General features: G+C 56.5%; 1 protein-coding gene across 2 annotated transcripts; it reads left to right on the top strand.

Moving 5' to 3' along the window:
• The first annotated feature begins 697 nt into the window (after positions 1-697).
• Positions 698-11,343, top strand: NOL6 (nucleolar protein 6). Of its 2 annotated transcripts, none has more exons than XM_004712421.2 (26): positions 698-774; positions 1,915-2,121; positions 2,205-2,321; positions 3,573-3,752; positions 4,050-4,218; positions 4,382-4,510; positions 4,598-4,764; positions 4,850-4,970; positions 5,118-5,176; positions 5,276-5,377; positions 5,554-5,669; positions 5,802-5,979; positions 6,094-6,216; positions 6,361-6,509; positions 6,639-6,714; positions 6,971-7,111; positions 7,243-7,360; positions 7,452-7,606; positions 7,716-7,879; positions 8,080-8,232; positions 8,452-8,549; positions 9,216-9,340; positions 9,440-9,529; positions 9,801-9,995; positions 10,103-10,204; positions 10,339-11,343. In XM_004712421.2, exons 1-26 carry the CDS (start codon positions 736-738, stop codon positions 10,486-10,488), a joined length of 3,423 nt encoding a protein of 1,140 aa, XP_004712478.1. In that variant the 5' UTR covers positions 698-735; the 3' UTR covers positions 10,489-11,343. The 2 variants fall into 2 exon arrangements, with proteins under 2 accessions (XP_004712478.1, XP_045145137.1); XM_045289202.1 differs by lacking the exon at positions 698-774 and adding an exon at positions 864-932.
• The last annotated feature ends 4,016 nt before the right edge of the window (positions 11,344-15,359 follow it).

Raw genomic sequence — 15,359 nt, 5'->3', positions numbered from 1 at the left:
AATATTTTGAGAATGGTGATGGCCACAAATGTACAAATGTGCTTGACACAATGGATGGATGGATGGATTGTGATAAGAGTTGTACGAGCCCCCAACAAAATGATTAAAAAAAAAAAGGATGGCGAGACATTGGCTCATGTACCTTGGACATGTCAGGAGAGACCAGTCCTTGGAGAAGGACACCATGCTTGGTAGAGGGACAGCAAAAAGGAGGAAGACTCAACGAGATGAACTGCCACAGAGGCTGCAACGATGGGCTCGATTATAACAATTTTGAGGAAAGGCGCAAGACCGGGCAGTTTCTTTCCGTTGTACATGTGGTCGCTACGAGTCCGAACCTACTGACAGGACCTAACAACCAGCGTCACCATAGGGTTCAAGCTAGCACCGTCTTTTTTTTTTTCTCCCCACCCTTCCCGTCTTGATCCTAGAGACGGAAGCAGGGAAAAGAAAGCTATGGCAACCTACCATGTGACTTCCGCTCTAGTGTCGCGAAGAAGCCGTAAATCAGAACCCGTTTGGCCCGCTCCCACCCCTCCCTCGCTCCCGGAGAGTGATGGACCAATGATAAACGCCTTTTCGGAAAACAGCCCAATGGTTGAGGAGCTGGGCGGAGCCCCAAGGAGTTGGCCTCTCATTGGCTTGCGTCCTGGAGCGCACCACTTCCGCCCACGTGAGAAGTGGCGCCGAGTGGACCAAACTTGAACCCCAAGTGCGCGAGCGGCTCGTGGTGGCATGGGGCCGGCGCCTGCCGGAGCGGCTGGGGAGCTGGAGGTGAGCGAGTACTCTGGAGAGAGTGGAGGCTGAATGTGACACCCCTGCCCTGACGGAGGGGCCTGTAGATAGATGCCTTCTTCTGACCACTCGCCCGCGTGGGATACGGGGCCGGGACCCCTCGGGAGGTATTCTGTTTGTTTCCCCGACGTTTCCAGGTGGGGCACTAATGCAATCAGTTTTTTAGGGGAGGTGGACCCCGGCAGGATTTGGAGGGAAGCACTGACGCCTCTTGTGCGCCTCTCCGTTCACCTCTGCATCGGTGCTCCAACGATTTCTCTAGGTCTTTTTTCTTGACGTTGGGCCGGATTTTCTTCTCGTGCCCAACTCTGCACTCCCTTCTGTATCGAGGCACTATGTGGCACTCCTGGGCGTTATTGTGGAGGGAGTGGGCCCAGGGCTATAGGGAAAGGGATGGAATCTCACAGATCTAGGTTTGAATTCTTTCCCCACAGTACAGTGATTACTGGTAGGGTTATGAGGGTTGAGCAACATGAAAGTTTACACTCATGGGTCAGCAAGTTCTAGAGCAGAGATTCCCAAACTCACTTGGCCTACTTGTTTTTGTTTTTCAAAAAAAAAAAAATTATTCAGTTTCCCTTTGGCAATTAAACACTTTTATACTACCACAAAAGCCCTTTTATACTATAGTCCATAATCAAGGATCAAATAGGTATTAGTGTAGGTTTCTGCTTTAACAACACCCCCCTACCCACCTCTGGATCCTTGCAGTGCCCTCCAGGGGGTGTCCTAACCCACTTTGGATCCGTGCATTATTTAGTACTGATAGAGTCAGAGCTTGCTAGGTTAGGGAACATGAAACCTAGCAGGATTTGTGTAGAAGTCAGAATGAAGAAGGCATTTGAGGCGACCCAGGCCTAACCCAGCTGAAGAGGAAGTCCCAGCATGCGGGACACCTGGAAATACAAGGGGGCTTGGGGCAAGGTCCAGCCAGCTCTTACTTCAAAGTGTCGTGAACTTCCAAGTACTGGTTATCTGGAGTTTTACAGAATCTGACTCCCATTTAAAAGTAGAGCCAGGAGCAGGTGAAGCCTTCATCTAAACCCTGTCATGGTACTTAGTGCAGCCGGTGTTAGACACTCCTGGCTGCACGTTGGTTTTCCACTCTCACTGGTACAGGTGATGGAGCCAATGCTGGAAGGCGCAGTCAAGAAAAAGAAGAAAGTGTCTTTGAAGAGACGGGTGGAGGCAAGGTCTCCGGCAGAGGGCCTCTTGCAGCCGGTGAAGCTCAGCCGGGCGGAACTGTACAAGGAACCCACCAGTGAGGAGCTGAACCGCCTTCGGGAGACCGAGAACCTGTTCCATTCCAGCCTGCTGCGCTTACAGGTACTGTTGGGAGGCTGGGGGTTGGGATGAGCATTGGGCCAGGGTCCCTGAGACCACTGAATGGAGGTCTTCTCCCCTTACAGGTTGAGGAGTTACTAAAGGAAGTGAGCCTGTCAGAGAAGAAGAAGGAGCGCATTGATGCCTTCCTACGGGAGGTCAACCAGCGGATCCTCAGGGTGCCCTCAACCTCTGAGACTGAGGTAAGGCGAGTGGATCCAGGGACTGGGATGCCCAGAGGAGGTCCTTCTCAGTGGGAGCATCTCAGACAGGGACATGCTAGTCTCTGGAGAGACTGGAATGGTAAATAACTCATTCTCACTGCCAGAAGGCTCCGCTTGCTGTTTGTTCATGTACATCCTCAGTCATTCAAGAAGAGTACAGGTGCCTGGCAATATTCTTGTCCTTGGATCATCAGTGAATGAAACTAGTTGGGAGGTGGAGTGAGAAATAGATGATAAGCACAAAATGACTGTCTCTTAAGGTTTTGGAGACCTTAAATCTTTATGGGAGCAGACATCTTTCTCCCACTGGTTTGGACCAGGAACCTTGCTGTTGGCTGCTCAACACTTAACCTACCATGCCACCAGGGCTCCCTGTGATATTGTTCTCAAAACTCTCCCTGCCTTTGAATTGATACCGACGCAAAGTGGTAAATACTGCCTTGGAAAACTCGAAAGTAAGGCAAGGGAAGAAGACTAGGAGTATCAGAGAGTACAGGTGTTGTACAAGTTTGAATAGGGAGCTCAGGATAGCTTTTGAAGTGGCACTTGTGGGAAGGTTCAAGGGAGATGAGGCAGGGAGAGGAGGAACATTTCAGGAAGGGGAAACAGCTACTACCCAAAGGCTCAAAGTCAAGAGCTTGGCCTGTTCTGAATGAGGGGGAATAGTGTGTTATGCTTTGGGGTGGGAACCACAAGGCCAGCAGTTCGAAACCACCAGCTGCTCTGTGGGAGAAAGGCAAGGCTTTCTACTCCTGTAAGGAGTTATAGTCTGATAAGACCTTTGTGGGTGGGAATCGACTCCATGGCCGTGAGTTTGGTTTTGGGAGAAGGAGATACAGAGACAGGCACGTGCCACTCCCAGCCTTACAGACCAAACTCTGAGCAAGGGAGATGTGGTGGATATTTCCTGGAGAGGGGTGGTGTGATCTTGTTGTTGTTAAGAGAAGGTGCTTTGTTGGGAGTAGAAAGGGAAGGGACAAAGGAGAAGTCAGGGCAACTTGTGCATGATCGGCTGAAAAGGATGGAGTTGCTCAGACAGGTGGCAGGGGAGCAATGACCAGTCTCTGGATCACGTTGAAGATGGAAATGAGCACTTTTAAGAGAATGCGTCCAGGTGACCAAAATGTTTTTGTCCGGAGCAACTATGACTGAGTTGCTATTAAAGTGAAATGCAGAAAACATGTTTGGGAAGCTAACTGCATTTGCCCCTATCACTGTCTGTCCCCACAGCTGACAGACCAGGCATGGCTCCCAGCCGGGGTTCGAGTACCTCTCCACCAAGTGCCTTATACTGTGAAGGGATGTTTTCGCTTCCTGCCCCCTGCCCAAGTCACCGTCGTGGGAAGCTACCTTCTGGGTACCTGCATCCGGCCAGATATCAATGTGGATGTAGCACTGACCATGCCCAGGGTGAGGCCCATGGTTTGGGCTGGAGAGTCCTACGGTGTTGTCGTCTGCAGCCCCCTGGGGCCCTCCCTCCTTCCCGCCTGCCTTCCTCCAGAGCGCAGCTTCCATGTGCCCTGGGGTGGGTTGCTGCCCTTCTAGGCCTTTATGTCTTTCTCCTCTGAGAATTGGGCTTGATGTTGCTGGGCCTGGCTCAGCCCTGCAGCCTCAGTTTCCCCTGCTGGGGTTCTCACATTGGCTTCATCGGGGCCCTCAAGTTCTCTTAAAGCTCATCATCCGTCTGTCCACCCTCTGCTCTTCCAGGAGATCCTACAGGACAAAGATGGGCTGAACCAGCGTTACTTCCGCAAACGCGCCCTCTACCTGGCCCACTTGGCTCAACACCTGGCCCAAGACCCCTTCTTTGGCAGCGTCTGCTTCTCCTACAGCAATGGCTGCCACCTGAAACCGCTGCTGCTGCTGAGGCCACACGGTAGGAAGTCCACTGCGGGCTGAGGGCACAACACGGGTGACAAGTGGGGGGTGGAGGTGGGGTGCATAAGGCCCTCAAGTCTAGAAGAATAGGTGCAAGAGCCTCGAGTTTGAAAGGAGTGCTGTGGGGACCGGCTTGCTCAATGCTCTCTGTCCCCATCCAGGAAAGGATGAGCGTCTAGTCACTGTACGCTTGCACCCCTGCCCTCCGCCTGACTTCTTCCGCCCTTGCCGCCTGCTGCCAACCAAAAACAATGTGCGCTCTGCCTGGTACCGAGGTCAGAGTACTGACGGTGAGTCAGCCCTGGGGTCAGGGTGGAGCCAGGGGAAGGGATGTCACGGGGACAGCTCTCCTCATGTCTAGCCCCTTGCTCCCACAGGGAGCCCCGGAGAGCCCCCTACACCCCACTACAACACATGGGTCCTGCAGGACACAGCCCTAGAGGCCCACGTGCAGCTGCTGTCCACTGTGCTGGGCTCGGGCCCAGGCCTGAAGGATGGCGTGGCTCTTCTGAAGGTCTGGCTGCGGCAGCGGGAGCTGGACCAGGTGCGTTGGGAGTGGCCCGGCCTCACAGTCTCGGTGAGTGGTGGACTGACTGTTGAGCTCAGGCCTCTCCCATCTCTTCTTTCAGGGTCTGGGTGGGTTCAGCGGGTTCCTGATCTCCATGCTGGTGGCCTTCCTCGTGTCCACTCGCAAGATTCACACCACCATGAGTGGCTACCAGGTCCTGAGAAGCACCTTGCAGTTTCTGGGTGAGGAATCCGTCTGGCCCTTGCCATCAAGACTGATGAGGGCACCAGCTGTAGGCACTGGGGCTGAGGGAGGGTGTCTTTAGGGCTGTGTCCCCAAGGAAGACCCTTGAATATTCCTCCCCAACACCTCTCTTTGGTTCGTTCCAGCTACCACGGATCTGACAGTCAATGGCATCAGTTTATGTCTCAACTCAGATCCCTCCTTGGTGAGTTGGGGCGGGGCAGGGCTGGGGCTGGGCCAGGGGCTGGAGATAAGACCCCCATCCCTGACTGGTTTCTCTCATGGGCTCCTCTCTGGCTCCCAGCCCGCCCTGGCTGACTTCCACCAGGCCTTTCCTGTTGTCTTCTTGGACTTCTCCGGCTGCCTCAATGTCTGTGCTGATGTCACTGCTTCCACTTACCACCAGGTACCAGTGGGTTCCTGTCCCTGTCTTCCCCCAAGGTCCCAGCCCATCTTTGCTGCTAGTACCAGAATCTCAGAACCTCCTCTCCAAGGAGCTCAGGACCAACACATTCCCTGGCCCAGAACCCCTTTGGGGGTGCCCATTTCACATCTGACCTCCTTGCTAACCCTGTGGCCCAGGTGCAACACGAGGCACAGCTGTCCATGGCGCTGCTGGACAGCCAAGCTGAGGACAGCTTCCAGCTGCTGTTGATGACCCCCAAACCCATGGTCCGGGCTTTTGACCACATCCTGCAGTGAGTTGAAGGGTGGCAGGGGGTGTTGGCAGGTCCTGTCTTCCTGCGGCTATGATGACTGGACCTTGGGCCTTCCTAGAGAGTGGAGGGGGACTTACACTGATTCCGCCTCTCTGTCTCTCTCTACCCCAGTCTCCGCCCAGTAAGCCGACTGCAGGCAGCATGTCACCGGCTAAAGCTGGGGCCTGAGCTGCAAGACTATGGTGGGGACTATGTCTCAGCTGCACTGGGCCCCCTGACCACCCTCTTGGAGCAGGGCCTGGGGTCTCGGCTGCACCTGCTGGCTCACTCTCGGCCCTCAGTCCCCAAGGTGAGGTGATCTGGGTTGGGGGGAGAGTCTGAATCCAGGGACACAACCGACACTGCCCCTCTAGTGAGAAAGAACGGTGGGAGGTTGTCACTCAGTCCCTCTACCCCCCTGCAGTGGGAAATCAGCCAGGACCCTCCGAAGCACAAAGACACGGGGGTCCTGACCCTGGGGCTGCTCCTCCGGCCTGAGGGGCTGGCCAGTGTCCTTGAGATGGGTCCAGAGGCTGACCAGCCTGAGGTGAGCCAGTCTGGGGCTGGGATGGGATTCAGCTGTCTTGGGAAGCCCAGAAGTACAGGGGAGGGGGAGGGGGAAGGGGTGGGGCAGTCGGGACAGCCTTTCTTGCTTGGTCTCCACCCTGAGGTCATCCTTGCTTCTCCTCAGGCTGCTGCCTTCCGCAAGTTGTGGGGACCCCGCTCGGAGCTCCGGCGGTTCCAAGATGGGGCCATTCGGGAAGCTGTGGTCTGGGAGGCAGCCTCAGTGGCTCAGAAACGCCTGATTCCCCGGCAGGTGGTCACCCACCTCCTAGCACAGTGAGTGTTGTCAGCTGAGTGCCAGGGGCTGGTGTGGGTGGCGGGCAGTTTGAGTGGGAGCTGACCTGGGCCCTTGGTGGGGAGGGACTCATCTCCTGGGGCCCAGCCCTCATGCCTACTTCTCTCCAGTCATGCAGATATCCCAGAGACCTGTGTCCACTATGTGGGGGGCTTCCTGGATGCCTTGATCCAAGGTCCTAAGGAGGTAAGGATCCTTCCTGGGTGTAGGTTGGCTTAGTGGCTGTCCAGTGTTTGTAGATTACCACCGGAGGGGTGGGTGGGTGGGTGGCACAGAGAAAGCCATCAGTGCCTCTGCAGGGCCCTTGGCTGGCCCCGGCCCTGATGCACTTCCCAGACGTCCCAGCAGAGGGGGCCCTGGCTCTACAGCTGAGCCCCTGCAGAATGGCGGTGTCACTTGGGTTCTGTAAGGCCTGGCTTCCTGACTGCCTTCTCCTCCCCAGACCTCAGGCACAGGGGAGGAGGCCCTGGCCGCTGTTGTGCGCTGCTACGATGACCTGAGCCGCCTGCTGTGGGGACTGGAGGGCCTCCCGCTGACTGTGTCTGCCGTTCAGGGGGTTCACCCAGTACTGCGCTACACGGAGGTGAGGTGTAAGGGGGTAGGGCACCCTCTCTGCTCTGCGATCCCCAGCTCCTCTCCAATCACCCACCTTTCCCATCTCGGGGCCCTCTCCTTCAGTCCCATACTCCTTCCTCAGCCCCGCTTCACCCACAGGTGTTCCCACCCACGCCTGCCTGGCCGGCCTACTCCTACTACGAGCGCCTGCGGAAGCAGGCCTCACTGGTGCCCCGGCCCGACAAGCCCTGCCCAGCCTATGTGGAGCCCATGACTGGTGAGGGAGCTTGTGGGGGCTGTGGGGAGGGGCAACACCCTCTGCACCTTCAGTCAAAGACCAACCCCTGGCTGCTCCTCTCCTGCCCCAGTGGTATGTCACCTGGAGGGCAGTGGGCAGTGGCCGCAGGAAGCCGAGGCTGTAAGGAGGGTCCGAGCTGCCTTCCAGCTACGCCTGGCTGAGATCCTGACGCAGCAGCACGGGCTGCAGTGCCGGGCCACGGCCACCCACACAGACGTCCTCAAGGTGGGTGTGGCACAGGGCAGGGGTGCCCCTGTGACAATAGGCGGGGGCATATGGATCCCCCAGGCCCCAGACCGACGTTCACTTTCCGTCCTTAACCCCCTCCCGACAGGATGGCTTCGTGTTCCGAGTGTGCGTGGCCTATCAGCGGGAGCCCCAGCTCCTGAGGGAGATGCGTAGCCCCGAGGGCATGATCACACTGCGGGACACGCCTGCTTCCCTCCGCCTGGAGAGGGACACGAAGCAGCTGCCCCTGCTCACCAGTGCCCTGCACGGGTATGGCTGCCTGCCTGTAGGCTGGCCTTGTGCTAAAGCCTCTCAGCCCCATTCGGCTTTCCTGGCTGCATGTGCCTCCCGGATCAGACGGGAATCTGGGAGGGTGTGAGGTGTGGGGTGTTGCACAGAGGCGGGTGGGCGCTGGGTCAGAGACACCTTCCCTCCGCTGCTCAGTGCCTGGCCTCTCCTTTCCCCTCTAGAGTCCAACAGCAGCACCCAGCCTTCTCGGGGGCGGCCCGGCTGGCCAAGCGGTGGGTGCGCGCCCAGCTCCTAGGCGAGGGCTTCTCGGATGAGAGCCTGGACCTGGTGGCTGCTGCCCTGTTCTTGCACCCAGAGCCCTTCTCCCCACCCAGGTGAGTGCTGCTCCCTGCCCTGCAGGGCAGTGCCAGGGGCTGCCAGTCTTCAGTCTGCACATGGGGGCGAGTGGTGGTGGTAGTAGTTGGACGCAAATGACTGAGGGGTTTTGAGCTCCCCCTCCTGTTGGCTGGCCCACACTTAGGTTGTAGGTGATAAGAGGGGTGGGGCCTGAGGGGGGCAGGCTTCAGGCTGGCTCTGCTCACTCCCTGCCTCAGCTCCCCCCAGGTTGGCTTCCTTCGGTTCCTCCACCTGGTATCAACTTTTGATTGGAAGAACAGTCCCCTTGTTGTCAATCTCAACAACGAGCTCAACGGTGAGTGGCAGGTCTGTGGTCAGACTTTGGGGGGAACTGCACTCTGGACTGTAGAGCAGCTGGTTTGTCCCTGCCTGGTCCTGGTGGCGGGTGGGGGCGTGGGGGCTGTTCCCGGGAGGAAGGGCCAGGTCAAGCCTTGTGCTGCATGCCAGTCTGAGAGATAGATTGTGAGGTATCATCATGCTCTTGCTTGGGGGTGTGGGGGGCAAGAAGGGCAGGGTGGGGAGCCGAGTACCAGGAGAGAAGTCTGGTGGTAAGGATCAAGGAAGGGCCCCGAGCCCCAAGCTCCTGGAGGGTGGGGATGGAGACTTCCAGTGGTAATATGAGGCGTCCCCGGTGCCAGCATAAAGCAGGGTATCGGCTTCCTAATTCCCCAGGTGTGTAGGGCACAGGGGAAAGGGGGCTAGGGGCAGGCCTGAGCTTGTGCACTCCCGGAAACCCGAATGAAGGGTGTTCCAGGCAGTGGAAAATTCTGCTGTTGGGCCGAGGCAGAGATTAGCTCCCTCCTGTTGGAGGCAAGTGCGGTGTACTTTTGTCACCTGGCCACATGGGGTCAGGGCTTTAAGAAAACCCCTGGTGCCACTTGCTGGGCCTCCAGCAGGAAGAGCTAGGCTGAGGAGGGTGTCTGGGGAGGGGCCAGCTGACCTGGCTTCACCTTGTCCCCAGTGGAGGATCAGGCCGAGATGCGCAGTGGCTTCCTGGCAGCCCGGACACGGCTTCCTGTCATGGTCATCTTTACCCCTCAGGACCGCAAGAGCTCTATGTGGACACAGGATGGACCTTCAGTCCAGGTTCAACCCCTTCCCTGTCCCTAAGCAATGTAGGCTCAGGCTGCACTGAGAAACTCATGGTCAGATCTGCATGAATGCTTCTGTCCCCCCGACCCCCAGATCCTGCAGCAGCTCGTGGTCCTGGCAGCTGAGGCTCTGCCCATCCTGGAGAAGCAGCTGCTGGATCCCTGGGGGCCTGGGGACATCAGGGTAAGCCCCGGATCAAGAGTGACTCCAGGACTCTGGAGGGTCTGCCATTGAACCTGCAGTCCAGAGCTCAGGGGGCCTTCCCAGTTATCTTGTGCCCTGTTTGGGGGGACCTGGCTCTGGCCAGGCCTCGTGCTTCTAGTGTGTGTTCCTTCTGCCAGATCCAAGCTCACCACAACTGCACCTGTGTGGCTTCCCATGCAAGGGATGTAGGGGCACCCACGGAAGGGTTCCCAGTCCTGCTGCTGACCTCTCTCTTCCCTCGCCTCCTCAGACGGTGTTCCGGCCACCCCTGGACATGTACGATGTGCTAATCCGCCTGTCTCCCCGTCACATTCCCCGGCATCGCCAGGCTGTAGACTTGCCGGCGGCCTCCTTCTGCCGGGGCCTGTTCACTGAGCCCCGGCCCTCGCTCTTGATGCCAGTGCTGGGCTATGACCCTCCCCAGCTCTATCTGGCACAGCTCAGGGTACGTCCTATCTTGAGGCCTGGAGAGGAGACCTCTGGGAGGCACTGGGCTGTGAAGGTGACATTGCAGCACCTATGTGCTGTCTCGTCCCTCTTCTGCCCCTGTAGGCGGCCTTTGGGGATCTGGCGCTCTTCTTCTATGACCAGCATGGCGGAGAGGTGATCGGTGTCCTCTGGAAGCCCTCCAGCTTCCAGCCCCAGCCCTTCAAGGTGAGCTGGCCTCGGGTGCCGGGGGTTCCTGTGTTGTGCACGTGGGGCTGTGTGAGCTGCGCTCTCTGTGAGTCGTGTGGGCTTGCATGTGCCGTGGGGCCATCTCACCCACCAGCATTCTCTGACTCCTCCAGGCCTCCGGCATGAAGGGGCGCATGGCAGTGTCTCGTGGCGGGGAGCTGGCGATGGTGCCCCACGTGGAGGCCATCCTGGAGGACTTCGCTGTGCTGGGTGAGGGCCTGGTGCAGGCCGTGGAGGCACGGAGTGAGAGGTGGGCTGTGTAAGCCCCAGTAACAGCACCTGAGGGCTCTGGAGCCAGATGTTGGTGGGCTGGCTGCTTCATGCTCATCACCTATGGACTCTCCACTTTGCCCTGATTCCTGGGGACCCCAGGACCCATCAGTCTGAACCCCTAGAAGAGGAGGAGGAACCGTCTTGGAAGGAACAGAGCCTGGGTCCATTGGTCACCTACTGCTTTGGACCTACACCATTTTCTTCTCTTAGCCTGCTCCCAGGACCAAATCTGCCCTTCCCACTGCTAGACGGGCCTAGCCCACAAGTGCCTGCAGGGCCTGGGCAGAAGGGGTGGCGCTTCCTGAGGGGCACCGGCTGCCCCAGTGAGTGATGGAAAGGGGCTGTGTGGGTCTGAATGGGCCACATTGAAGGGACACAATGCCCTTCTGTTGGGTGCTGCTGCCCAGGGTGGAGACTGCGGAAAGGACTGAACGGCAAAGGAATGGCTGGGTGAAGGGAGCTGGTGGTCTCGGGTCCCCCAGACCAGAGAGGTACACACAGAATAGTGCTGCCAGGACCTCAGCATATAGGTCTCTGCAGCTCTGGGTGCCGGCCTTTGGCCAGCTGCCCAATCCCCACCCACTGTGCTCAGGACTTCCTGTTCTCCAGCTGCAACCACGTCGGGGGTGGGGGGGCTGCTCCCAATCGGCCCGGTCCTCTGCACTACTCTCCCAGCGGCCTCTGACACATAGGACCCCCTCAACCTCAGCCTGCGGCGATTGTCCCATCCCTGCTGCTTGGGCAGGGCCATCACTGCCGATCCGGTTCATTGTGCATGCCAGATAGCAGGAGCGCTGCCGGTATCCAGAGCTCCGATTTGGAATTAAATTGCTTCATTTTCTCAAGTTCCTGGCTTTGTCTCTATTTGGCCCTGTGTTAACTTTGTCTTCTAGAAATAACCGCTTTGGGAGCAGGAAGCATATGTGCATGTAGATTCCTTGGTGTTTGGGGCACCCCAAACTTTGCACTATGCTCAAGGAGGTGTTGGGCAGGTGGAAGAGGCACCTATCCCAGGCAGGTGGGGGTCGGAGTGGGGGGTAGGAAAGACCACTGGAAGATGCCAAGGACAAGGCCTCCGTCCGTTTTCATGTTCTTCCTAGGACTATTGGTGGGTATGGGGAAAGATAAAGCCTGAGATGTCATCGAAAGTTCCCCTTTGAACATCTTCCACAGATGTAAATGGGCCTCTTTAAGTAGGTGCTCCAGGTTAACAGGGTATCTGTCTCATGGAGAGCCCAGCCTGGCAGCTGGTGGGCCCATCTGGAAGGACTGTGGTTTCTGGCTATTGAGCCCCCTTCAGAGGAGGCCCTAGCTGTGCAAAGTGTTCTCCATTGATAGACCTTGTGAGTCCAGGCCCACCCTGCAAAGAAACTTCGGGGAGCCCCCGGACTGTGAATACTGGGCTCTTCCAGCTCCTTTCCTTGGGTCTTCATCCGCAGTCCCTCCATCTGTGTGGGCTCTGGGGAGGCGTGTGCCTGCAGGCTGGCTTACCCGTTGTGTGTCACTCAGCACAGATGCAGGCCTGTAGCATCAGGCCCTTGGACATCCTGGCTCTAAACTAGTCCTGTGGCCAGTGGATGGGATCTGCCCCCAGGCAGGACTGTGCCAGGCCCTGCTTCCACCTGTGGACCTGGGCCAACTGCTGCTTGTGGGACTCGGTCTCCCCACCTATGAAATGGGCTGGTCTGACTCCCGGCACCTAAGAAGCCTGAGTTGCTGTACCATCCCCTCTTGCTCTCCCTGGATGGGGCTGGGGTCCCTGTGAGAGGGGTAGTCCTTTTTCTAGGGCCCTTTAAATGACTTTGGCATCAGTCTGGAAGCCAGGCTTCCACCTTAACTCCTCACATTGCAGCTCCAACCTGCACTCTCAAATTTTCTCTGAGAAGTAGGTGAGGGTGTTGGTACAGTCTGATGGCTGTGTCCAGGGCACCTAGGCCCCAGCGGAAGATGACTCCTGGGTGGCCACTCGGGCCCCAACCCACCAGGCTTCAGTCGAGTGGGGAGGAAGTGTGCATGCTCATGGTATCCGGGCCTCGGCGTGTACCTTGGTGGTTGGACATAAATGGGTGGGCGTCTAGATTTGATGTGCGGTGTCATTGTCCACTCTGCTTTGGGGTGTGCACCCATTTGTATGGCCTAGGCTGGGTGTGGATTTCACTGCCAGCTCTGGGCTGTTATAAAAGGAGAAGTGTGTACTGGCTAGGAGACAAAGAAACCTCTCAGGAGGCAGAAACCCTAGGTTCCTTCCTGTGAGTGTAAAGCTTTCTCCTTGGACTACTCTGGGGGTGTCGTGGGTTACATGTTGTGCTGTGAACCGCAAGGTCAGCAGTTCGAAACCACTAGGGAAAACAATGATCCCACAAAGAGTTACAGCCTCAGAAATGCACAGGGCCAGTTGGACCTTATCCTATAGGATCCCTGTGAGTTGTCATTGGACAGTGAGTTTTTTGCGTCTTCTCAGACCTTGATTTCCCTGGTTGCGACTGACTTCGGAACTGATGTACTTATGGCCAGGGGCTCTCAAAGGACTCTATTTTGACGGTGGCATCTGACAACATTCCCTAAACCAGTATCCTCTTAGTTGAAAACCCCATTTTCCTTGGCTTGCCTCTAGAGAACAGGAGCAGGACCCCAAAGCCTCAGGTCCTTGGAGCAGGACAAACAAAAATCAGGTCTGCTCAGTCCCTGAGCTATCTAGTCAGATTCGGGCTAGGTGTTGCCCCCCTCTCCTCTCCGCCCCCAACATCCGGTGCTTGCTTTGTGAGTCACAGATTGACTGTGGTGAGCCTATAAGGGGAAGGGATGCCCAGGGCACCTGAGTCACCCCCACCCTTGCCAGGAAAGGCCAGCCTGCTCATCCTCCTGTTGCAGAGACAGGAGGAGATGTGACATCCCTACTCCCAGGGAACTATGGGGGTCCAAGAAGAGAGCCGTTCTCGGAAAGATAACTTCCCCAATCCTTTTCATCAAACAGCCGTAACTAATTCCTTTTTCTGGTTTGTTTCGGTTTTGAATTCTTTTGTTAGTTGAGATTTAATACATATATCATTCCATATTTCAATCGTGTCAATTAGAATTGTACAATTGCTACCACAATCTTTTTCTACATGGACTTCTTGAGTTCATCTCCCTTTCACCCACCAACCACCACTGTTCCCACCTTCCCCTGAAACCCTTATTCTACTTGCTGCCCCTCTAGGTTCATCAGTCCTGGGTTTCATCTACCGAAAAACAGAAAAGCATATAACAGCTTCAAGAGGGTGACCTCCATTAGACGTAACACCTCTGAGATACACTCTACTATGAACGAACAAAAACCAAACCAAACAATACAAACCAAAAAAACAAACAAAACAATACAAACCAAAAATACAAACAAAACAATACAAACCAAAAATACAGAAAATGTTGTAAACCAGATCAGATCCAGCCTGCATCACAGGGGGAATCTACCGAGTGTTTTAACTGTTCAGGTCAGATTTATGCTGCTGATCGTCTATACTCCTCTTTCCCAAGCACTCTGCTTAGTGATCACTTTCCTCCCAGCCCTCAGTTTTAGATAGGGGATAACAAATTTCTGAGAGCTGGGTGGGGAGAATTTACCTGGTTTCCATGGGCCCAGAGAGGTGTAGGAACTTATCTAAGGTCACACAGGGAGCTGAGGGGTGGAGCTACTGAGAAACTAGTCAACCTGGTTCCTAGACAAGCCATGTGCTGCTGAGCCTGTGCTTTCCTGGGACCCAGGGCTGTGGTGAGTAGGAAGATGGGACTGGCAAAGCCCGAGCTCCAGATCCCTCCAACAGAAAAGGGGGCTGGGGAGCCCCTGTCCTACTTGATTGCCTGCCAGCTCTATGCACCCACCCTTTCCCCCTCTGCTCAGGACCCAGAGGAGCAGGGGCACGGGTAGAAGTGATGGTGTGAGTGCTCTGACCACCTCGGTTCAAACCTAAATTTTCTGTGCCCCAACCTGGGAGCTCCCCAAAGCAGGACTTTTCCCCCAGACTGGCAGTCTCCACAGGCCAGGGTGTGGGTCTCCCCAAGACTGAAGAGTCCAAGTTTGGGTCCTGACTGAGGGCATTGAGACCCACATCCTGTTCCCCTTACTGAGCAGTAGTGTGGATGAAATGTTGGGTATAAAGACCCGGCCTTTCCCCATCTTTCTCCATAACAGCACTCTTCCTATCTCCCAACTCGTGGGGTCCCCCTGGCCTAAGGCCTAGAGACCCCCAGGAAGTTATTTCTAAAGTCTGACCACAGACTCTCCTGCTGCAACCTTTCCTCTCTCCCTCTCACATCCTGCCCCTCTGACTCCTCTCCCCTAGGGCTGGTCTCTGGTGTTGGCCCTGTAATTAGCAGCCTGGGCTGGGAAGAGGAGCAAGTGAGTATTCTGGGGCTCACACACCCAGCAGCCTTTCTGAAGCACCAAATGCAGCGCCTCCTTCTGCCAATCACACCCCCACCCCCCACCCACACCAAATCCAGGCATAAGCCTCTTAGAACTCAGTTGTCCTGCTGGCCCACGGGGCCCCCTTGAGCTTCTCGCTCACCCAATCCTGCCCACCTTTACCCTTTTGCTAACCTGTACACGGAGGAGCCTCCTGGGCCTGATTCAAACTCTCCTCCCGCCAGCCACTTCCCTTGGCCTCTTTCCCTTCTCTGGCGGCCTCCTTACAGGCCTCCCAGTCTTCCCTTCCCAGCCCAGCCTCCTCTCAGCAGCCAGAGGGCTCCCTTTAAGTGGTAAATGGCATCCCTCTGCCTGAGATCCTGAGGGCTCCCATTAGCCATCGCTCTTGCTGGTGAAACATTGGTCAATTTGTCCAGGGATGTAAAATGGGTAAGATGCTTGGGCTGAAGCAGGAGG

Source organism: Echinops telfairi, unplaced genomic scaffold, assembly GCF_000313985.2.
Source record: "Echinops telfairi isolate 266 unplaced genomic scaffold, ASM31398v2 ScPeMD7_25;HRSCAF=90, whole genome shotgun sequence".
Classification (NCBI taxonomy): Eukaryota; Metazoa; Chordata; class Mammalia; order Afrosoricida; family Tenrecidae; genus Echinops; species Echinops telfairi.
This window is presented reverse-complemented; position numbering and strand designations above follow the sequence as displayed.